We start from the raw sequence: 24,763 nt of genomic DNA, 5'->3' as shown, positions 1-24,763 counted from the left end.
AGGTCCTCATCTGCAGCTGGGATGAATCACTTACAGCACCGTGTTATAACTGGTGTTTAGCATCTGCATGACTGTGGGCGTCCTTTGCATGTACATGCATAATGTTTTTCTTTTTGTTTGTTTTTCTTTTTTCCTGGGTTCATATCAAAGCTTAGATCTTTCATATTAAACACCCACATCATCGCAGCGATAAAGCTCAAAGAAGAGCTATATTTATCCGCGGAGCATCTCAAGGTATTTTTGTTGGATATCTTTTTTACTCCGCCCACTCATACTGTGATTTCTTTTCCTGCGTTTCTTTCTTTCATTGAGCTGTTTTGTTTCGAGAGTCTCTGATCCTCTTGTCATTAAAGTTTGCGACTTCCAACCAGAAGCAACGTAATAAAACCGAAGCGCGAAAACCTCACACACGTCGCTAAATTGGATGCACCGTCTCACCCTTTATGCATCTGCTTCTCTGCAGCTGTCACCATCTTCCTCTCCTCCTCGCCCTCTCACCTGTGTTCTGCTTTTCTCTTCTCCGCAGATGGGATGGGTCGAGTCCTGGCTCAGGACGTTTATGCCAAAGACAACCTTCCACCCTTTCCTGCTTCAGTAAAGGATGGATATGCTGTGAGAGGTAGGGACGATAAATTATGGCTGATGGGCTGTTCTTCTCTCGACACAAAATCTTCTATCTTTTTGAAACTTTGCTCATTTTATATGTTATGTAAAAATCACCTGAAATGCATCAAATGAGAAATTAAACATAGATACTTACCAAATGATCCATCCATTCACACGGGGAATATTTTCTTTTTAGCATGCTAATGCGATATTTGTCAGTTTTTTAATTTTTTTGACCTAAAAGTCAATTTCATTGACTACACCAATCAAACATTTTCATCTCCTCTCATGTCTAATTTATTTAAACCTTGTTTTCGCCAGCGGCTGATGGCCCAGGTGATCGCTTCATCATCGGAGAATCCCAAGCTGGAGAGCAGGTTTGTCACGCTTTCACGACAACATCCTCACATTCCGTCCATGGACATAAAATATTTGATTTCTGTCGCATATTTCTTGCCTTTGCTGTCATTTCACATCAGTATTTTTTGCATAGTAGGACATTTTCCCTCTAAATGCAGGATTAACTCTAAACACACCTTAAACCTTAGACATTAACACAATGTGTGCTCCTAGACATGCTAGATTTTGGATTTTATCAGCTTTATTTTTTTTTCATACTTGATATGTTTTGATCAGACAGTAAGAACACTTGAACTTTTTTTCCACAACAAATGTGACCGTAATCGCTTCATAAGAGTATGAAAGCAGTCGCACCTTTTTGTTGACTCCTCCTGGCTTCACTCACACATTTTCATGAAAGTAAAAAAAACTGTATTCCTCATTCTAATATTTATTTTTAAGGCTAGACAGCATTTTAGACTTCTGTGATCAGTGGATAAAAGCAGGTTAAAATAATCTATTTTCTCCATGTTTAAACTAATCAAACTGCCAGGAGTGTTTTTTTAGACTAAGATGCAGCCTAACTTCTTTTTATAAACTTGTCTATTTTGCTCTCCATGCTAAATGTCACATTAAATGCCATCACTTTAAACTTTAAACATCCTAGACTTCACACTAATCTTTTCCTCTGTAAAATTAAATTGTAAGCATGCAAACATGAGCAATTATTGTGTGAATGGTTCCCTGAATGAGCCCTTGCTAATAGATAACTAATTAAACGTTTTTAGCTGCTTTTATTTACTTAAAAAAAAAAAAAAAAGGTTATATTTCCTTGAGGGTGAAAGCTTGTTTTTTTCCCTCAGAGTAAAATAACTCAAAATACAAGTTTCAGGGTGTAATCAAAAGGAAAGTTCATGTTGGAACTTTTTTTTTATTTTTTAAACTGTGTGTTAGTAACTGTTGACGGTGGTGATGTATATGATATAAAGATTTGCCACCATTACTGACATATTTCCTTGTTGTCAGAATCTATTTGGCCATTTTTGGAAAACAAAAGTTATTTTCTGTCCGTTGTCCAGTTCTTCTGCTTGTCCATGTTGTGATTTCATTTGCCTTCTCTTTGCATGTGAAGCCCACCCACACAGTGATGCCTGGGCAGGTGATGAGGGTGACGACGGGCGCCCCAATCCCCTGCGGTGCCGATGCTGTCGTCCAGGTGGAAGACACCGAGCTTCTCCGCGAGTCTGAGGACGTAAGCGTAAAGTTAAAGGCCAACAGCAGTGAAATGTAGAACTAGATGTTACCAAGCGTAGAGATGATTTTGGCTTTACGGGCAGTGAGTGACAGTTAGGCAGAAAACCGTGGTGCCCATTACTGCTTCAGTAGCTTAACAGTATTTTTTTTTCTGATATTTTATTTGTTATTTAGGGAACAGAGGAGTTGGAGGTTCGAATTCTAGTACAAGCCCGTCCAGGACAGGACATCAGGTTGGTTAAAATCAGAAAAAATTTGAAGCTCTGATTGCATTTGCTGTTTTTTTATGGGTTTGCCTAAAACAGAAAAGCCTATGCGACAAAAAACAAATTCCTATCATCCTTAAGGTGCACCCTAATAAACAAGATTTACCGTGTAATTATTATGTAACCTGGACTTTATCATAATCAAATAGGGAATGAAATCTAATTTTACTATGTGATTATTATAAAACTAAGTGTAACTATAACCAAGGGGGTGAAATGAGGCAATAACAAAAAAATCTGACTAATATTGTATGTCTTTGTTCATCTGATGGTTATGTCATATTATGTTTTTGTTTAATGTTTATAAACTTTCCTTGAGGAAACTTGTGTCATCTAAAACACTCAAGATTTTTCCCCTGGAGAAATAACTTCTGGTGGAGCAAAGACCCAGACGGTCGCACACTTTTTTCAGTGTTTATGATTTCTCTACTTTGACCTGTTCAAAAGTGTCTCACTTTGTAAATTCTCATCTTCTGCGCAGAATATTAATAAACATTACTGTGGGTGATTTTCACCTCAACAGTGCTTGGTAACATAGAAAACTCTTTCTGAATTTGTCCCACTCAGATTTCTGTTCATTTTGCTACCTTGTTACTTTACATCCATTAATTCTAATTACAGCCAGAGGCCAAAGAAATGCTCAAAATGCATAGCGTGTCTCTAACAGAATGTAAGAACAGCCTTACAACATCATTCAGGGATTTTGCAGCATTTTTTAATTTGGTGTTTGCATCTCCACAGGCCTATCGGTCATGACATCAAGCGTGGGGAGTGCGTGCTGGCAAAGGGCACCCATATGGGCCCCTCTGAAATTGGCCTGTTGGCCACTGTTGGGGTCACGGAGGTGGAAGTGCAGAAATTTCCTGTTGTGGCTGTCATGTCCACAGGAAATGAGGTAAAGCTAAAACTACATAATCGGTAATGACCAAAGTTTGTGTGCCCTTCAACCTTCACAGAAAATCACATTCTGGGTTTAAATCAGCAGGTATTAAACAACCATGTTGACATTTTTATGCAAATGAATTTCATATTTCCTTCATCAGCTTTCCCATCAGATTATCTGTTAGAAAAGAGGATTAAGTTGAGCTCAGATTTAATGTTATTCTGCAGCACTCACTCACAAAACGATTCTAATTTTACAACCAATATTTTGAGTACATTCTTGAATATTAATGCAGTAAAATTAATTCTGACGTGTGAAGCTGATATTTGTAGACGCACTGCATGAAGAGGTACATAGCTTTTTTTCCCCCTCCTCACTATGTATTGTTAAATCCGATTAAACTTTTCCTGTTTCAGGTCAGTAAGGAATACTAAAATGATTTATATTTGCTTAATGTCAGATTAATGAGCGAAAGATTATGAGAGGCAGCTTGAAACGCCATCCTATTTTTAAAGCCCTACGTGCGACATGTTAAGTGGGTGTTTCTGCAGGAGGGACTGGTGCACTTCTCACAAATAGATTTTACCATGAAGAAAGAGCATTAAGTGGAAACACTGAAGCAACGTTTCAAGACATTTGGCCCAAATGGATCTTCCAAATAGACAATCGGCCTAATCATACTGCCAAAATAGTTACGATGTGTCTTAAGGTCTTGGAGTGGACGTCACAAAACTCTGATCTCAGTTCCATAGAAAATCTGTTGGCAAAGCCGTCATACAGATCTAATCCAGTTACCCCAGGTTTGAGGAGGAATAGGCCAAATTTCCAGTTAGAATGCCCAAAATGTTTGACCCTGTAATACAGTTTAAAAAGTCCTTCTGCAAAATACAATAGAATTTATTTTTTTAATTTCTGAATTTGAAGAGATCAATATGTACACCTTTTCATTTATTACATTTTGGTCATCCTGACTGTGTTAAAACAGGAAAACTTGAACTGATTAAATATCATACAGGGGTCTTGCTGATCTAAACAGACACCTTGTTCTACATAAAAACAGATAAGTGTTCTTTTTCTGTGACTAGTTTTCCATGTTTCATCATATCAGACCCAAATTGTATTATCTGCAGCTAATGTGTGTGTCCCAACAAGACTCGCATCTCTATGACCAGAGTGTAGAGTAATTCTCGTTATCCCGTGACATATGACCATTGCAAACATTGTATTACAGTTTTATGTGAGACATTTTTCACCAGCTGTGGCATTTTATTCAGTCAGAACCTAATTATCTTGGGCACACTGCAAATACTAAAGCATGCCTTTATGTTTGCAACCAAAAAGGATTCGCGGCAAGGGTCGTTAAATGCTCTCCCTGTTAATTACTTGCTTCTTTATCCACTTTGTTAATTTCCATTACAAAACATGATCCCTGTCATGTTGTGCTGCATTGCTTCTTGGTAGCTGCTGAACCCAGAGGATGACCTCCATCCTGGGAAAATTAGGGACAGCAATCGTTCCACCCTGCTTGCCACGATCCAGGAACATGGCTACCCCACTATCAATCTGGGAATCGTTGGGGACAAGTAAGGTTCACATTAAGTCTGTGCCAGGCCTTGTTTCATAAAATACCCCTTAAACTTTTCCAGATTTTGTCAATTTATGTAAGCAAATATTGAATTTCGATCCTGTGTGATAGACCAGCAAAAGAGATGCATATAATTGTGAAGTTAAAGGAAGACAAAATTTGATTAGACAACATAAATAGCGATACGTCTAGTTATCTAAACCTTCTATCTTCTACTACATAGTTTAGAACATAAAAATATTCAGCCGTAATGTTGTAACATGATGAAATATAAAAACAGTATGTATTAAAGATTTTTTTTTTCATGTAACTTTCTTTCTTTTCTCTGAAATAAATTGGTAGTTAATGCTTTTGTGTATGTTTTGTTTCTCTGTTTTATGCCTTGCAGCCCAGATGACCTTTTGAACGCTCTGAATGAAGGCATCAGCCGTGCTGATGTCATCATCACCTCAGGAGGAGTGTCCATGGGAGAGAAGGTAGTTACATGAGGGGTCATAATGCTGTTTTACTGACACCTAGTGGTAGACGGCGAGATAGCAGAAAAAAAATATTTCAGTAGTGGTTGGACATTTTTTTATTTTTAAAGCACAGAGAACGAAATTGTATCTCAATGTCATTTTTAAGTTTGTTAAGAAATGTGCATTTTATAATTTTGCCTTTTAATTGTATTTTTCAGGATTACCTCAAGCAGGTGTTGGATATTGATCTTCATGCTCAGATCCATTTTGGTCGTGTTTTCATGAAACCAGGGTAAAGCAAACAGAAAGTCATTAATTATTGAGACTGTTTAAATCATTTTTGTTCTTCCTAATTCATTTTTCTGCAATGACATTTGTTGTTTTATTGTACTATTCGTTGTTTTTGTTGGGGTTTTTTTACAGTCTCCCAACAACATTTGCCACTTTGGACATAGACGGTGCTCGCAAACTAATCTTTGCCCTCCCAGGTAGTGTGTGAAGTTGAGAGAAAGAGCGATTCTACCAGCCATGCGCACAGACTCGTTACTCAGATATTTTTCTTTGTGCTCTCTCCTCTCGTCCTCCTCCCTCTGTCCCGCCCGTCTGTCCTAGGAAATCCCGTGTCCGCTGTTGTCACCTGTAATCTTTTTGTCATCCCTGCTTTGAGGAAGATGCAGGGTATTTTGGACCCCAGGCCCACCATCATCAAAGCGAGGGTAGGACTCACAAAGCGTATAAGGGAAGTCAAAAAAAAATCTCTTGGGTTTATTGCTGTGCTTTCAGTGCACAGGCATCAAACTATAAAAAATAAATAAATAAAAATCAATGTTTGCACAAAACTACTCAAGTCTTGCTGCATCTTAAATCATCAAGTAATTGTGTTTTCATCATCCTCTGGATGCATATTTATGACCACAACATTTTGCTGTGACTTGGCAAAGACACCAGCAACCCCAAGGCCTGATCCTCTGTCTTGAATATTCATAACCACAGAGTGGGTAAAAGAAATCACTAGAATATCATGCACCCAGAGCAGGCTAAGCTTATGTCCCCCATCAAGCATTAACAAGTAAAGGATTTGGTTTCCTGCCATTATGGGCGCCATCCAGCATGCACCTCTACATCAATTGCAATTATAACGCAGTTAGAAATCAAGTTGAATATATTAGTGCCACTTTGTAAAGAAATTAATGGTCTTAAAGCATAGTTGCACTCAGGCAATTTTCCCAAGCAGATAGCATCAGATTTAGATTAAATCTTTACCCTTGCAAAACAGACTCAACGAGGCAACTATATTTTGTTGACCTCTGGTCTTTTTTATCCCTGTGGCATATTTTAGTGCTGTCTTCAGCTGTTCTTATCTTGGCCAAGATACCTTGTAGATGACATTTTAGGGATATTTTTTTTTTTAGAATGAGCCAGGATGAGATTCATCTGGCATAATAAGACACAAATAACAAAAAAATACCTCTAATCATAATAAAAATATATCAATATTGTTTTTGCACAGAAAATTAAAACAAGAATCTATAACGTAATTGGTCTTTCTTAAATGGAAGCTGCTCCAAAATTATTAGAATATATTGATTCTTATTGGTGCAATTATGCTTTATTTTAATTTTGATATGGACTTTAGAATAAACGGTCATTATCAAGTTTTTATGTGCAGAATATTACACCATTATTGTCACTGTGCTCTTTACTCGGCAACACAAGTATAACAATTTAATATTAGCTGGTTAATTAATCTGTGACAGTTAAAAATGGAGACAATTCACACTGGTGTATTTGCACAAAAAAATGTTTTTTTTTGTTTTTTTTTTGTCTGTGCCATAAAGCTTGAGCATTGAATGAAAGCGCTGAATTCTAGCAAACTGCCTAAAATATACAGTCCGTAAGAAAAAATAGAAAGCACTTGAAGAAAAATAGAGAGGAATTTTAAATGATGCCCTACAAGTATCTGTTGGGAGGGGTTTAATAAAGCTTTAACTTTATTATATGTTTGTTTACTATTTAGTTGTCATGTGATGTGAAGCTGGACCCTCGTCCTGAATATCACCGCTGCATTTTGACGTGGCATCACCAGGAGCCTCTGCCTTGGGCACAGAGCACAGGTACAACAACGTAAAGCAGCAAAAAATGTATTTTGAAGAGCAACAGAAACGTTTCGGAAACAGAGAAACTACCTTGTCAGTGCTTAAAGTACTGACAAGTAAAGTAAAGTGAAGTAAAAAGCTAAGGAAAACTCAAACTGTGCATCTTTTTTTGCTTTCTTTCAACAATGGCTTCCTTCTTGTCCAGTGTAAACAACTAAATGTAAATAAGCACAAGCTCTCCGTTTGTGGTCTCCTCGCAGGGAACCAGGTGAGCAGCAGACTGATGAGCATGCGCAGTGCCAACGGGCTCCTGATGCTACCTCCAAAAACAGAGCAATACGTGGAGCTGCACAAGGGCGAGGTGGTCGACGTCATGGTCATCGGGCGGCTATGATGTCATCAGAGGAGGACGCCGGACGACGTCACAAATAGCGAGCGTTGGAATGGGTGGTTCACGGTGCATGTCCACATATCATTGACTATTCTGTAATATGCAACGGCACAGCTAGTTTTTATTGATTTGGATAACGTTGAGGTATAGTCAACATCTTGATCACAACCTAGATACATATTTAAAAAAAATAATAATTTAAAAAGATTATAGTATTTCAAACAAAGAAAATATAACTTTTAATGAAAAAAAAATCTAATTATAAAAAGAGATTTATTCTGTAATATATTATTATGATTATTATTCTTATTATTATTATCATTATTCTTCTTATCATTATTATATTAAGGCAACTTTGTTCCTTTCATTGCAATTGCTTTGTGTGTTCAATGCTAGACCTTATCTATAGCAGTAGCATTTTAATAGACCGCTGTAGGTGCCTGCCAGGACAAAAAAATAAAAAATAAAATTATTATTTTCTCATCTTTAGTGGATAAAAAAAAAAATCAGTTTTTTGAAAGTGAAGAAAACATGGAAAGCTCCAGATTTCCTACGGTGCTCAGTTTAGAGGAAAGAGGCTGCATATCAAGGCCACCTCCTCCTCTGAGGGCCCATCAAGGTGACACTTCTGTTTTTTCCCTCATTAGTATGCATCATAATGGCTTCACAAAGAGCTTTGCTTGTTGTTTATCTTGTGAGTCTTGTTTATGTGCGCAGTGCCAAATGCCTGGACAGGAAGGAGGCGATATCGGGAGGGTGAGGTGTGTGTGTGTGTGGGGTGGGTAGGAGGGTGGAGGGTGGATTGGGGGTATTAGGGGCACACCCACGCCAGCCAGGCCCAGACCCTGAAGCTTCCTTATATTCACTTAAACTCCAAACCCCCACCAAGGTGACAAGCTGAGCCGGGGAGAAATTATCATTTTTGTTTTTTTGTTTTGTTTTTCTTTTTGATCAACTATTTAAGAAAAAAAGATTAAAGAAAAGAAACAGCTTCTTTAAGTGCTGACAGCCTTTTTAACCAAGTTCACAAGAAATGTACAGAAAAAATAAAAATAACCATATTGTACAGATATATGTGACCAGCACTCCTAAGGAAATTATTAAGCAATGAGGAGACATTGATCAACGCTGTACAATAACATTTTCTGTAATGATATGAAACTGATGAAAGAGACTAAGATAATAAAAATCCTTGATCATTATGTAAAAAAGGGTTCTTGTTGGCTTTCGTTTTTTAATAAAATATATCTATGGAAAATGTGGGAGGTTTTTGTTATTGGTGCCGAAGGTTTTGCAGCTGATGCACTTTGGGTTATCCAACAGGAAGAGTCTAACAAAGATGCAATTGATCTGTAATGAAACTGGTAAAAATTTATAGCATATGTGACTGCAATAAGTGGTTGATTTTGAAGCAATCCTTCATGGTAGCTATGGTGCTCTATCAAAGAAACGATGATGGTGCAAGGAGTACTTTCAATGGGAAATTAAAACCAAAGATAACGCATAGTTAATGACATGAACAGCTTGGTCAATGATTCCAAGAAAGGGATGCAAAACCACTGGCTAGGAGTACTTTCTATAGGATAGGAAAGCAAACAGAACACAGAGATAATGGCATCAATAACTTAATCAATGACTCTATTCTCGTACACAGTTGTGCACCAAAGCATTGAGTCTTGGCTACTTCATATGAAAAAGAAATACAAGAAACGTAGTATGAATAAATACATCTATAACCACAACCAGGAAAGCTGCTACTGGACCAAAAGTACTTTCTTTTCTTTTTTTGAAAGAAAATCAAAACAAGTAGAACATGACGTGACTCCATCCCAGAAAGAAACGCAGCTAAACACGGATGCACCTAGCTAAGAGAACATCCAGGAAAGAGTAACGTTAACCATAGTGTCACTGGATGCAGAGTACTTTCTATGTGGAAGCTTGTCCAATGATTCCTTTCAAGAAAGTGACATAGTTTAGAAACGCTAAGCCCAAACTACTTTCCATGGTTGGACAAGAGAAAAGAGCATAGATTTAACTGGAGACATCGTTCATTCGTTGGCTAAAGCCCATATTCCTGCAGGGACCTTTTTGGTTCAATCTTGCAGAATTCAGCACGAAACCAAACAGGTGCACAACAAATGCATCAGAAAGCATCTCAAATCTGTGGAGATCCTAACTGGAGCATCCTGAATTTCAAGAAAACACTCAACTACTGAAATACTGAGTGGCTGCAGTATCTGAGAAATTAAGATTGTTACCTTCTAAGCATAATACCCCAGTGCATTTTAACTCTGAAGACGGCAATGTGCAGGATGGTTTGAGAGAGGAGTGTTAATATCTGTTTTTGAACTGCCAGAAGACGTCAAAGCGCCAGGAAAACATCCTTGTAAGGAGAACGTACAACCTCTTAGCTTAAAGTATCAGCCAATATTTAAACCAGATGTAAACCTTTTTACGTTAAGATAAGAATCCTCTTTGGCTAAACTCTTAAGCTGAGATAATACTAGAGTGTTGAACCTGGTGTGAGCAAGTTGTGGCTGTGTGAAGGAATGTGTGTGAAAGGGACATTTTCCATCACTGCTCCCCAAGTCGGGATGGTGTTTTATGTGCCTGCCATTAATATGGTTGTTGTTTTGAAGGCTGCCTTATCAGAATTAAACCCTGATGCCGTCTGTTACTTTGGCAGGCATGTAACATACATGTTAATAAGGAAGGCCAGGAATGAGGGCCAGGAATAGTTTCAAGGCTTTTTAAAGTCAGCAAAAAGTGAAGGGATACACACAGTTTTCAGTCTCATTCAGACTCCACCCATAACATGAGGTCAGCACTAGATTGTAGGCAGTAATAGCTGCTCAGGTAAGAACGTAGTAATCAGATGGCTCACAAACAGTCATTTGGAGCTTCACTGTCCCAATTATGTGTTCTTAGAACTGAATGGCTTACTTTTTAAGACAAGTTAATGGTACTGGCAGGATCAGACAGGTAACCACCTGTACGTGGAAAGGGTCTGTCAAAGGTAATGAACATGCAGCAAGCCCGTGTGTCGCGTATCAGCTTCTTGAAAAACGTTGTACTGCCGACTTTGCAGAAAAGGATTTCACTGGAAGCCAGTGAGGGCAAACCTATGGTGACCATAAGGAATGGAGCTGTGAAAATTAATACTAGGGACCATCTTAGACCTTCCAACAGCAAACCACCCACAAACGTAGTTCGTAATTGTTTAGTGAAAAGAAAATTATGCACCTTTTTAAGTCAATAGTTGGTGGACTGTTCCTTTTAATTCTATAAATTTCTATTTATATTGCCATTTTGTAAAATGACAGCACATTTTACAAACACGTGCCATGCCATGTGTTAGGTGGAGATTGTTAATAATGTCATGACAAGAAAGTAGACATTTGACTATGATGATAAAATGGAGTAAATGCAAGAGGATCAATAAGATGACAGTCAGAAATGAAGAGTAATTCTTTTACACTACCAAGGGAACCAAGTCTTTATGTATTATAGAAAACCATGTGTGTCTAATATTCTTGAATATACTGAGCAATTGAGATAAAAAGATAAATGAAGTGATGTGACTAGTTAAAGCAGGCCTGAGGAAGTTAATCTAACTGGTGAAATATTTCCTCAGTGAATATATACATGTATATATTCACTTTTAATAAAAACTGTGTGCCATGCCATGTGTATATTCAGCAGTGTTTGCTTTATCTAAGCATTTGCAATATAACTACCATATTATTTATTTTTGTTTATGTTTAATTTTCTTCTCATATTTTTCAAAAGGACGTATTTGTCATTTAAATTGTAATCTCAATTCATTTTTTTAACAAAGCGGAGTTATTACGTGATTGACCTGGAGGAGGCGCTGTGGTGCTATGGTTGTTGCCAAGGAAACGACTCACAACAACCGGTGCAGCTCCACCAACGGCAGCAGCAGCAGCCACAAATGTCCTTTTTGTGCTCGTAGCTGTCGGACGCGTCCCGTTCAGACTGAGTAGGAAGTTGAGGAAGTTTTTCAGTTTATCTCTGCATGAATAAAGCTGGACAATTAAACAACGACTTTGTCTTACTACAAGCTCAAGAAGCTCGCTGGTATTCAGGAGGTGAGTCACCCAATCTTAAAACATCTTTACGGGACAGCTGCCGTCCTGTCGTGCAGAGTTAGCGGGACAATGCTAGGTCTCCTCCGCTATGCTAGGTCCCACGTTGGCGCAGAAAAGTAAAAATAAATCTAAACATACGTTTAAGACGAGCAGCTTATTTTCAGTGAGTTTTTTTTTTTTATATGTTGACCAAAGCATAAGTTTACCTCAGGTCGTATTTTATAACAATTACTCCAACAAGCAACTAGTTGTTAAATCACAGAACAATTTCAGATGAAGCAATATTACAAGAACAGAAAGTTTGTCACAAGAACTCGAAGGGTATAAAATAGTATAAAAAACTATAAAAAATTATTGTGATGTCAAAGTTTAGTTTCTTCTCTCATAGTAATGATTGTTTACACAGCCTACTTTTTAATATAATTAATAACAATATTAGATGTCAGTTATCTTTTTATAACTTATTTTCTCCATCGATTTTAATTTCTAACCTCTTTGCTGGTATGTCATTCGGTTTCTTATTTACTTTATTTATGTTTTACTAAGAGATTAACACTATTTACTAAATCAATCAAAACCTGTAACAATGTTTTACAGAGATTGAAAGCATACGGAAAGAAAAACTGGAGATGATTAAACCAAGACAAAAAAACAGGAACATAAAACAGATGAGTAGACAATTCTGTATTTTAGGAGGAAAACATTGGAAATTAGTATTTTAAAAAAAAAAAACTATAAAAAGAGTAAGGGTAATAATTCCAAAATAATCTAAAGTAATCACAAATATGATCAAATTAAGTACTTGTAAATAGCTAAATAGCTTGTTTTGACATTTTTGCTGTTCTTGTGCATGTAAATAAGGTGAATAAAAACAGTGGTTTATTTTAGGAATTTAAATGTTTGTCATTTGATTCTGGTCTCAGATCATGAGAGCACCTTTTCCCATGTGTTTTGCCGTGTTTCCCACATGCCTGATGGGAACGTGCCTTGATATGATATTTTAGTCTCATACAAGATTAAAATATGTAGTCTTGCATGAGCTCATGCAGACAGATTTTATTTACATTTTTATTAGCTTTTGTTATCTCATCCCATACACCTTGTGATACTATTTGACCACTTAACATATGGCATAACAATTTCTTATTGTATTTCACAGACATTTATGATTATAATTTCTGAAATTCTGCACAGGACTCATTGCTTTTGGCCCAAATCTTTCTTCGCAGTGTGTGTTTATGTTGGTGTCACTTCTACCTTGGCGGATCTCTCTCTCTCTCTCTCTCTCTCTCTCTCTCTCTCTGTCTCTCTTTCTCTCTCTCTCCCTTCGCAGCATCCCTCCCAGGCCTTCTGTGGCCACCGAAATCCCAAGCTTAATTAAGCCCACGAGAACAGATGGCCTCCTGGCAGTCTCTGCTGTTTGTCAGCAGTACCTGGCCACACTAAATACTGCTAAATGCCTCCGTAGGGGAGGGGTTTAGTAGACGCGGTGACAGACGTACCCGATGTTATTAGCTCTAAAGATTTGCTGTAAAATAAGGCCATTTAATTTTGGGGAATGTTAGTGATTTTGGCACACGAGCTAACCAATCACAAGATAATTCTGTTTTCTTCTTCTTTGCACAAATTGACCTAAAGGAAGCCTCACATCAACGTGCCTTAGTCAGACTCTCAAATCCAGATTTGTGTGTAGTATCCCTTAAAATAGGCCCTAATCTATAAAAGTCACAACAGTGGTCAGTCAAGTAGTGATAACTACAACGTGGTGGAAAGTTGGGAACAAGCATGGCAAAACAAATGGCTGGATAAGGCTACAGAGGAGAGAATTAAAGGTGATGGAGGCCAGAAAGTACTCTCTGTTCTTACCATGATTAGTGGACAAATAAGAGTAAACTGGAGTAAGACTTGATCTTAATTAGTTGTGGGACTTTATTCAAATTTTTAATCAAGTTAATTGGAGGGTCTGTAATTTAACCCCTACATCGCCAAAATGAGCATCATTTTTGTTTATTGCTGTTGTGGACGTTGCTTGTGCGCCACAGGCGTACTATGAACACGTGAATGCAAAGATTTGGCTCGAGACTTTTGCAGGTATATAAAAATGTGATTAATTGCATTTTTTTAAAAAAATTACGTGTTAAAATTTAATCAAAATTAACATGTGCCCTTTTTAGGAAATCAACAGCATTCTAGAAAACATTGAATCCTCTTCAAACACATCGATATCTTCCCAACCATCCCTGTTTCTGAAAGTTTTCAATCTCATGCTTAAGGTGGAGAGAGAAAGTAGCAGCAGCCTTTTATAAATAAACCTTAGTTACTTACTTAGTAATGCATTCCTGAAGTTTCAGTCTGAGTTTGTTGTGTAAACTGTGTTCAAGAAAAAAATCTGTTGTTGTGTTTGTATCCCAGGACATCACAGGAACAGAACAAAGGACAATATCCCACAATGGGGGTCTTGTGACTCTTAAGTTCAGCAGTAGTTCCTCATAAAGCTCCAGCAGACCTCAGGAAAGGCTGGGGTGGTTTGAACTGTACCCTGGTGCAACAGGGATGATTGCATCCCGTACAAATGGTTATGTGCAAGAGGCCTCCGCTCCGGCCGTGAGCCACAGGGAGCGGGCTGTGGACTGTCCGGGGCAGGAAGGCAGCCTCAACAAATCCCCACACTGCAGTTCCCACATGGAGAGGATCCAGCATTACCAGGAGGAGCTGAGGAAGCGGCGGGAGGAAGAGGGCAAGGGGAGGCATGACATCGATCCCAACGCTTCGCTGAGGCTCAAGAAGCTGTCAGAGAACCCAAAGATCGGCATTGACAATCCCACCTTCGAGGGGAAGGAAAAGGCTACCAATAAAGTGACCTGCCTAGATCCTGTGGTGGGTGAGTACCGTAGGTTAGAGCAGCAGTGATTGTTGGGATGTTTTCGAGAGGGTTGTAGAGGTTAAATGAGGAAGGAAGGAAGGGTTGAAAGGAAAAGAGTCATGGAGGTCAGGGAAGAATAGAGGCTTTACGAAAAAATCTGTGAAAACAAAAGGAGCCAAAAACAATAACCAGTGAATAGGCAGAGCAGAGGCGGGGGAGGGGGTCTGTGTTTTATTGGCTATCTGAGAGTCCCACTCTTTATTTTAAACCACATTGTTCTAGGACAATAAAGGATGGAGGAGTCATATATTTAGGAATAACCTTTTAGGCTGAGCCAATCCAATGCTTTTTTTTTTTTTCATGAAAGGCGATAATTTGATGAGAAGCAGCTTAGATTCTCACTGAATAATCAAGTCATTTAACAGCTAAACTTGTTTTGTTTTTTTTTCAATTTAATTAATAAAAAAAAGACGTTTTGACAGAATCTGGTGTAAATTCTAAAATTTATTCTAAAAACTTACTGGAAGAACATTCAACATATTCAACTGTGTAAAGCAGTGGTGCCCAAAGTCAGTCCTCAACGGCCGGCTTTCTGCATGACGTTACACACGTTTTAGTTCTCTCCCTGGTGGCAGTAACAGCCTTTTCAGCTTGTCAATGTTCTTCTTAGGGCTTCATTTGATCCAGGTGCGCTAAACCAGGGAGAGAACAAAACATGCAGCATGCCGGACCTCGAGGACCCACTTTGGGCACCACTGGTGTAAAATCTTTTAAGCTTCTGAACTGGAAAATACTGACATAACCATCTAACTTTCTAGCAAACCCTTTTCTTTGGAGATAAACAGATCAGTTTTTTGTCCTGTCTTTTACTGATTTAGGGGCTTCTTCTAACATGCTACTCAAAATTTTGAAAAATCTCAGTTTTTTGATCCCAATGATATTAACCCATAAAAGTAACAAATCCGCTGCAGGTTCTGTCATAGAGATTCAACTTTTAAACCCATAAGGAACACTACCTGTGTTTATTTATTACTTTTTTCTACTTTTTATTCAACTGGAAAAAGTACATGCTGATAATTGATGCCCTTGTAAACTGAAAATGGGGGAAGTTTCTAGTTGCCTCAAATGTAATAACAATGACACATGCCCATTTGATCGCTCAGGCTGAAATAGGAGAGAACTGGCTAATTTCTATCTTTAGCTGATTGATCAATTCATCGACAGTTTTAGTTTGCTCGGACTCTTAAAGCAAACTGAAATAAACTTGCCAAGGCAAGCTAAAATTAGCTCCTAAAGTAGCTAATTTTAAAGCTAAAGTTTGTAAATTTTGCACTAAAGCTTTATCAGAAAACATGTGAGAGCTTGGATGTCACTATTATTTTACTTGTAGAAAATATTTGCATAGATACCTCGTTATTTCTGATTTTTTGTTATTATTCTGTTTCTCCCAACATCATCTGGTTCCTTTCTCTGCACCCGTTTGTCAGAACTGGAGGAACTACTACAGGTTCTGAAGTGGGTCCAGCACAGCCTGAGTGACTCTCAGAGCCAGCAGGATGTGGAGGCGATAACGCAACTCCTTGCTAAGGAGGAATTCAGGAATGCCTACACAATCTACAGTGTCCTGTCCCAGCAGACAAGCAGGATCAGTCCCACCTCACCTCTGACAGTACAAGCACAGGATCTCTGCCAGGAGGTATTCAACTATCCATGTTGCAGATTTATTTAGGCTTTGCAATTCAATGTAACTGGGTCCAAATTATTGAATCACAATATGTTATATTTCTGTCTTGTCAGTTTTGTAGGTTATAAAAAGTTCTGGGTCCCAGCTGGTGAAACGATTCTGCATCTGGTCTGGGACCTGTTAGTTTGACTTTGATGCTTTTTTTGTGAGTGTGTCTACTAGCGAAAAAGTGACGCAAAAGAAGGAAAATAGGAAGAAAATTGGAGCCACATGGCAAGAATGAAGATATGTTTCACTGTGATTGCTGTCAGTTGCTGTTTTCGTTTTGGATTCCATCATTAGCACAGAAAATGACAGCGAAGTGAGCCATGCTGCATGGGAGATGTTCAAAAATAACCACAGCACAGTTATTGTTGAAAAACAGAAATTATGATGCGAGTTGTTAGGAGTAACACAGCAGATCCATGTTAGGCTCCAGCTACATGTGGCTATGTTGACACAGCAGGCGAGTGCCAAACAAATCCGATGTTTTGTTTTGTCCATATGCTTAATCTGACTTTTTATGGCAAGCACATAAATATTCTTGATCCATATTTTTAAATCTTTTTTTTTTAACCCGAAAAAATACTATGTGATACTAAAACGGATACGTGTCCGATTGTTTTCAAGGAGTCTGCAGTCTGAACTTTTACATCATTGACGTGAGACATGTATCATAATTCTGCACCAGGAGAAGCCAGATCGGATGTAAACAATTCCATAATTATGGAATTATGAATGACATCTGTTCCACTGAGCCACATCACGTTACATACGTTACACTCCCAATTCTAACTTCACATCCAAACAAACTTCTCTACAGGACGTTGCCGTCAATGCTTTACAAAACGTCACTGCCTTCTTTTTCTCTATTAGCTTTGTTCATCTTGTTATGGCAGCCGACAGTCCCGTTGGCTGCCATTGCTGAATAAAATTTAAAAGTGATCCATAGACGGCATCTGTGGCATTTCAACATGAAAAATATGAATGACCAGTGGTAATACGGAGTCTTCAACACAGCCAGCTTGGTTGCAGTTTATCTCCAGCTTCCAGCTAGACTTGTAGTAGTTTTGACTAAACAGTCTGTCATCCAGAGCAGTCAGTGTTGGTAGATCACTGTTAGCTCAGTCATCACAGGACTGATTTCAAAACAAACAGCCTGCACACACATGCAGAGACTAAGTATGAACTCACACATCAGACACAGAGTGTTTCAGCTGTGGTGAAACTAAACTAACTGCCTGCGTTCTGTGATACTCGCCCTGGCCATTTCGTAAACTAATCTCCCAGCAGCCCTCTGTGCTGGCTGAGCAGTGGAGCACACCGCAGGACGAGGGCCAGGATCTGCACAGCCAGAAAAAGAAACTCCAGCAGCTTACAGCAGGCCGGGCTGAGGTGCAGCTCTGCTGCTGGGGGAGGGGGAAGTGCGTCACCTTGTTAGTGAGAGCTTTGATTAGTGTAATGGATGAACTAAGCTCCGAACAAGAGATGAAGAGGCCGAAGGGCAGAGTAAGAAAAGACCAATTTGCCTGACAACACTAGAACCGTGTGATCTAAAATAGAAACACGCAGCACAGTGGACAAATAAAAAAACATCCCAGATCCACTGGACAGACTTCTAAAGCTAAAAATGGTCAATATAATTCAGAAGGGATTGTAACATTAATATTTGCAGCATTCATACATGAACACACATGAACAAGAAGAATTGATACATCTCTTTTGTTTGTTTTGTTTATTCAAGAGAAAGATCCAGCTTTGGTGCAGCTGGAATGTGGAAATCCTACTGTGAACTATTAGAGTGTAGCCAAGTGAATAATCTGTGACTGCACATGTTCTGACAAAGCAGTGAGATGGACCTGTTTCCCACAAACGTTACCGGCACGCGGCTAAAATGGCCAGGAATGGATGTTTTTATTTTTAATTTTTAATTTTGAATATTTGCCAATTGAATAAAGAATGTTGGGTAGGACCAATCAAATTAAATGAACGAATGATGTGAGATCAATAGTTGGTGAAAAAATAATAATATTTAGGCGGGGTGTATGGAAGACTTCTCCTGCCAAAATTGGCAATAAGTAACAGTTGAAAAAAAAATTTATGTGTCAGATATTCTATCCAAATAAAATAATTTACCCAACTTATTTGATTGTACAATGAGGCATTAATTAGTATTTGTTTATCATACTCAACAGTGTTAGTTTGACATTGCTACATTTATTATCCATTTTATTGCTAAATTCAAAAAAAGGACAAAGACGAGAACAGAAGAAGGGGAGAAAATGCAAAGAGGAAATATTAAAGAGAATAAATGAATTTATGCTTAAAAAGGTGGCAGTGGCAGATTTATCTCACTGTACTGTGTCTTTGCTCAGGTCCAAAGGATCCTCCAGACAAGTCAACAAAAGGAAGGTTTGGAGCTCAGCGCGCTGCTCACCAATCCCCATCTCCAGGTCAGAGATCAGCGACCCTTTCTTGACATATAATACGATTAAAAGGCAACATAAGTGTGTCTCGCTCGTCTGCAGAGCCTCGTAGGCCAGCTCATTTATTTAGTTAATATTCTAGTAATTAGACTGCTGGAAATATAATTAATGTTATACACGGCTGTCTCCAAAAGGGTAATTGTTTCTCCTGCACCTTCCACTGGGAAGGCAGAGGTCAGGGTTTAGCAAATTAACGTCTTGATGCCTGAAAGGCAGCTGTGAAGTTTTAAATGTCCTCTCCCTTCTTATTCTTGACAAGTTCAGTGATGAGGTAATACTGCTTATCATAGTTTGGATGAATTTCATTCATGTGCTCCAGAACATTTAAAGATACGGGATAATTATTTTTGCATATTTGTGTAACTTGATTTGTACTGTTTTATTTCTTTTTGTCACTCATTCCTTATTTTGCTTGAAAGTTGATTGTAGTTGGTTTTAGAAAAGGCAAGTTCTGCAAAATATGTTTTGTTAAGTTTTTCCTACTATTAAACGAAAATGCAACTTCTTTTTTTATCTTTGCAAAACCGTATCCATCACCCAGATGTAGTTTTTCAAGAAAAGGGTGTTTTCTCTATAATAATTTAAACTGTTCGTTATTCTTTGTTAAATATGTGTTGCATGTTATAGTATTATAATTTCAAGTATAATACTATAACAAACATATTTAGGACAATATTTTGTAGCTGTTTATAAAGTATCTGTCTCCTACTTCCTCATCTTCACTTGAGAGAAGCGCCCAGGTGTGTGCAGTTTGCATTGTTATAGCTTATCTGCGTGAGGACTAGATTTACTTCTTTTTACCTACTCGTCAGGACATGCCTGAAGTTTAACTTTAAGAGCTTTAACTTTGCTGGTATCTTTTTAGTAAAGAATCCACAGTGAAATGTCTTGTTTTGTTATTTGCAAAACTTGGGAGAAATAAGTTTCTATTCTTGATGCAACTTGCTGCATTAGTGCAATTACATTTTTGGCATTGATCACAGAGTTGCTACGCATTTTCTTTCTTTCCAGACTTTCCTTGTAATTTTGTTCATTTCAAATAGTATTTGACGTCTTGTATCAGTGGATTTGCAGCAGAATAAGCTTCAAAACTATACACAAAACATGAAAACTGCATGTATCTCTGCACCTTCTATGAGTTTCCAGGCAGTAACTAATAAACCAAAAAGTAATACATAGATGTTATTTATATAAAGTTATATTATATCAGTAATGTGCGGTCAGGGGAGGCAGGTGAGGCAGAGCCTCACCTGTCATCATGGAAAAATAATATATAATAATAAAATTATTTAGAAAGATATTTTCACCCTGTGGTTTGTACTATAAAGTATCTATTTTTCATTTAATTTAACCAARTCTGATTTTTTTTTTCTTCAAAATTGCTGAATTTTCACATTTTCCCATTCAAATGCTTGGAAGYGAAGCCGGTGAGGCAGCAGTGAGCTGAGCCTCACCTGGGATTGCGCAACCTCTCACTAACTGCACCGGTTGCCATTCTATGAGAGCATGCTCCTCCTGTCTGTACATCGCCAATAAAATGGTTAAAAACATTTAATGTATGAACTGATTTTCCATAATTTAGCTTATGTATTTAATGTACTGCGTTTTTATTATCACCAACTGTGTGTGTAACGTGTTTCGTGTGCAGAGGAGCAATCAGAAACGGCAGAGAGCAGATTCGAGGTGAGGCAGGCAGTTCTCATGCCTCATCGCTGGGGGCGCTCATGAACCCAGACATTGTGACTCCACAACTGCAGAGTAAGAGACATACAGTAGCTGCGCTGATACAGAGAGCGAGAAAGACGTGGTTTTGAGTTGTACTTTAACGGTTTCTCCCTTTGCTGTTAATTAATAATATGTACATGTCTAAGTTTGATTGAGATAACGGAATTATCCTGCGGCGGCGGCGCGGCTAAGCGTCACACGTCTTTTTGCCCTCCAGCATTGTACGCATGCGCAAAATTTCCTTACGTAAACAATAACATGCAGGGGGTCTAGATTTGTAAATCCGATTATAATGAAGTCGGTGCCTCACCAGCTACGAACCTCACCGCACGTCACTGTATTATATAGATATTACTGACTACCTTTTGAAATTGAAATATTGAGCTCATTTTGCCATAATAGTTTAATTATTCTATAACCTTAGCAAGATGACTTAATCTTGTTGATTGTATTTCTCATTTCAGTATGCTGTGAGCTATATAACAATAATTTTTTTTTACAATTTTTGTGGCACTATTTTCTTTTATTCACTGTCATCAGACAAGAAATGTGCAGAGAGAAATTTGTATTATTGAGCCCAAATGACCAGTTGTCTCACAGTTATATATCTCAAGCATATATTGTCAACGTTGCAAAAACAAGATTGCAACTTTGAATTGTTTCGTTGATTTTATTATATTGTTATTTAAAAACATACAAATTTGAGCTCGTATCTCAATAATAACAAATTCATTGACTTGTTTTTGTCATAAGATTTTATTTTTATTTTGTTGGGTTGATTTTCCATCAGTTTATTATCTCAAACTAATAGAAGTATCTCATTGGGTCAATGTGAGGACAAAGGACAATAAAACTGGGTGATGCTCAAGAACTACTACATGATAACCTTGTTACCTAAAATGTTTTTAAGACATTCTACAAAATACAACATTGTGAAGCTAATTTGTTTGAGGAGTTATGTTGTTAAAAGTTGTTTGCACCTAAAAAAAAAAATGAAACAGATGCTTGAATTGTATTTCTTCAGATTCTGTATTTGGCTTCGGGAATCCCTATATAGGAGAAATAAAGTACCATTTTCAAACAACCATCATCCATTAGACAGCCAGGTGAGAAAAGTCCTCAGGTGTAATGTTTAGGCTCAGCCAGTGAAGCACCAGAGGACAGATATTTGACCCATGTGACCGTGTGAACTGCCAACCTCCCACTGTCCCATAAACCTGTCCACTGAGTCAGAAACACACAGCCAGCAGGGCGCTCTGGTGAGGTGTGAAACCCTCTCACGCCGTTGAAATTAGAACGCATTATGTCAGTTTCTTCGGGAAGCAGAAAATTTCATGAACAACGTCACATCTAAAATAGTTTAGCCGTGTAGTGGAGGATGGAGGTTCTCGCTAGACCACTTCTCTTCTTTCCTTTGATTTCTAAACCTGAAGCACCTCGTTTTTAAGCATATGAAATCACCGGCGGTGCTCACTGATGTGTGGTGCTGCCTTTTGACTCCTAAATGCTGAGGGCGATTAAGACGGATTGTGCGTACGCCTAAACTTAGCCTGCATCTGCTCTCTCTGTGTCCCTCTGCTGCAAGACAAAGAAACTGCGTAATTTTCTGTGACGTGTATTAATTGTGCTGCATTAAAAAGTGTGTCACGTTAAATAACCTAAAAGCGCAATCTCTGTCCTGATCTTGGCTTGGAGAGCTCTGTATAAAAAGGATGGCAAGGGTTGAGGTTGAATTGAATCACTCCTTTAAATCTCCTGCAGCTTGTGTGACGACTGCTTTTAAAGCTAGCTTCTGACTTGTCTTATATTTTAAAAGGGAACCTTTCATTGTCTGTCTGTGTGTTCGTATGGCAGGCACTGATGCAAGCTCATGACAGCGTAGCGGTGCAGGAAATCGCAGAGGAAAGCGTGACCCAGTACCTCGGAGAGACAGTTAAATTAGTGCGGCTGCAGAAGGCCAGAGACACTCCACTGGTGAGACATGATGTGTTTGAGTTCCTGTTACTGTCTGGCTTTTGAGCTTTTATTTCCTTAGTGCCCTGTACTGTATCTGTCAAACGTTTACTGTGCGTCCGTTCTGTTTAGAGCGGCGTAATCATTTAGTGTCCTCTAACAGCAGTTTTGTGATCGGATATGTTGCTATCAGGGTGCAACAGTGCGTAATGACATGGACAACGTGGTGGTGAGTCGTGTAGTGAAAGGCGGCGCAGCAGAACGGAGCGGACTCCTCAGTGAGGGAGACGAGATCCTGGAGATCAACGGCATTCCTATTCGTGGAAAACACATCAACGAAGTGCACGACTTACTGGTAACCATTACTGTCAGAATGACGTCAAGTAACAAGCACTTTTCACCTACTTCAATCCATGGAATCATTAAAGGCACTCACAAGTCAAGTCAAGCTGATTTATTTAGCACATTTCAGCAGCAAGACGACTAAAGATAAACAAATGGATGAGTTTTTCTAGATCTATCTAAGACACTAGTCCTTTAATTCTGGAAATGTTCTTCAGGTGACAGAAGACCGACTTTGTAATTGTCTTTATGTGTCTTTGAATGTTCAAGTCTGAGTCCGTCACTACACCCAGATCATTCACACATTACAATGCCATTTTTTAACCCACCGAAGAAAAATACAACCACTAACCTCTCCATCACATCAACATGACAAATGTGAGACGTTTTAGGGCCGTGAATACTAAAGTTGCGCATTACCCAATCATCTTTATGCTCTCAACAGCAAGAAATGCAGGGAACTCTGACCTTCCTCCTCATCCCGAGCTCTCACAATAAACCTGCTCCCCACAGACAAACTGTGGTAAGTCTATTAAGATGAGAGAGTGTGCGTGAGAACTGTCACTGGCATGCAAAGAAACACTAAACTTGTTGTTGTAAACCGTCTCCTCAGATGCATGTGCGCGCTTACTTTGACTACGATCCTTCTGATGACCCCTTCGTGCCGTGTCGGGAGCTGGGTCTGTCCTTCCGGAAAGGAGATGTACTCCATGTCATTAGCCAGGATGACCCCAACTGGTGGCAGGCCTACAGGGATGGAGACGAGGACAACCAGCCTCTGGCTGGCCTCATCCCTGGTAATCTCTCTGTGGCATTCTTTATAAAAAAATAACAATGAAAAAAAAAAACAACAGAAATAAACATGTTTTTTTTTTCTAGTTAACAAGGTCACATTCATTGTTTAGTATTTCAATAACAACAAATTTAAATTTTCAGGATAAAAAGACAAATAATTAGTTTACAAGTAACTGTTCAGCGAGAAATAGGAGCTTGTTTTAATTAAATAATTCCATGATATTGGTGAAAAAGTATTAGTTCCACTGGAAGTTTATTTATAGCAAGATATTTTCCCCAAGTTATAAATTCTATAATCTGACAGTGGAACTATAACTTTATGAATATTGAGAAATTATTTACTTAAAAACAGTTATTTATAAGTTTTGTCTTCCTTCAAGTGTACTAATATATTTGCACTAGAAACTAGACAAAAAATACTTGGTACTTGGTATAAAAAAAAAACATTTCATTTATTATTTTTTTGCAATGGAGAGTGCTTGAAAATCATGACAACCACCTGGCAGTGTGAGTGCTGCTTTGACCTTGATCCTCCGACCAGATGAAGACACGGTTGTATGGAATTATGACAAGTTAGCTTGACGCTAATCTCCACTCTAAAAATATGGTCACAATTCAGACAACACTTCAATATGACAAATTTCTCTATCTACAGTCCCATATGTAATAATCATGTTTTCCTGCCATCCATGTTGGATCCTGTCTTTGCCCAATGGCAGAGAGCAGGCTTAAGTAAATTTAGTGACCTTTATATAAATGGTGTTTTCGCTACCTTTGATGTTATTTCCTCCAAATTCAGTTTACAGCATTCCTCCCTATTCCGATATCTCCAGATCCGAGACTTTGTTCGTAACATCAGTCCTTGCTTTCCCAACTTGCCTCCAAAGGG

General features: G+C 38.4%; 2 protein-coding genes across 11 annotated transcripts in view; both read left to right on the top strand.

Annotated features, from left to right (window-relative positions):
- gphnb (gephyrin b) overlaps window positions 1-8,127 on the top strand; it is an 88,678-nt gene extending 80,551 nt beyond the window's left edge. For 6 of the 10 annotated variants that reach the window (XM_008397480.2, XM_008397476.2, XM_008397479.2 and 3 more), the window contains 12 exons: window positions 527-619; window positions 928-983; window positions 2,078-2,197; window positions 2,374-2,432; window positions 3,207-3,360; window positions 4,810-4,931; window positions 5,307-5,409; window positions 5,610-5,683; window positions 5,815-5,882; window positions 6,004-6,107; window positions 7,409-7,505; window positions 7,748-8,127. In XM_008397480.2, the coding sequence (XP_008395702.2) occupies window positions 527-619; window positions 928-983; window positions 2,078-2,197; window positions 2,374-2,432; window positions 3,207-3,360; window positions 4,810-4,931; window positions 5,307-5,409; window positions 5,610-5,683; window positions 5,815-5,882; window positions 6,004-6,107; window positions 7,409-7,505; window positions 7,748-7,881 (1,184 nt within the window). In that variant the 3' untranslated portion in view covers window positions 7,882-8,127. The remainder of the gene's footprint in view (window positions 1-526; window positions 620-927; window positions 984-2,077; window positions 2,198-2,373; window positions 2,433-3,206; window positions 3,361-4,809; window positions 4,932-5,306; window positions 5,410-5,609; window positions 5,684-5,814; window positions 5,883-6,003; window positions 6,108-7,408; window positions 7,506-7,747) is intronic. The other 4 variants (XM_008397475.2, XM_008397482.2, XM_008397473.2 and 1 more) reach the window with 3 other exon arrangements.
- A 3,650-nt stretch (window positions 8,128-11,777) lies between these two features.
- Window positions 11,778-24,763, top strand: part of pals1b (protein associated with LIN7 1, MAGUK p55 family member b) — an 18,462-nt gene continuing 5,476 nt past the window's right edge. Inside the window, exons 1-8 of the mRNA XM_008397483.2 lie at window positions 11,778-11,987; window positions 14,400-14,868; window positions 16,338-16,546; window positions 18,949-19,026; window positions 22,639-22,758; window positions 22,931-23,092; window positions 23,525-23,602; window positions 23,693-23,876. Coding sequence (XP_008395705.1) covers window positions 14,541-14,868; window positions 16,338-16,546; window positions 18,949-19,026; window positions 22,639-22,758; window positions 22,931-23,092; window positions 23,525-23,602; window positions 23,693-23,876 — 1,159 coding nt within the window. The 5' untranslated portion in view covers window positions 11,778-11,987; window positions 14,400-14,540. The remainder of the gene's footprint in view (window positions 11,988-14,399; window positions 14,869-16,337; window positions 16,547-18,948; window positions 19,027-22,638; window positions 22,759-22,930; window positions 23,093-23,524; window positions 23,603-23,692; window positions 23,877-24,763) is intronic.

The sequence above is a fragment of the Poecilia reticulata genome, linkage group LG21 (assembly GCF_000633615.1).
Source record: "Poecilia reticulata strain Guanapo linkage group LG21, Guppy_female_1.0+MT, whole genome shotgun sequence".
Classification (NCBI taxonomy): domain Eukaryota; kingdom Metazoa; phylum Chordata; class Actinopteri; order Cyprinodontiformes; family Poeciliidae; genus Poecilia; species Poecilia reticulata.
This window is presented reverse-complemented; position numbering and strand designations above follow the sequence as displayed.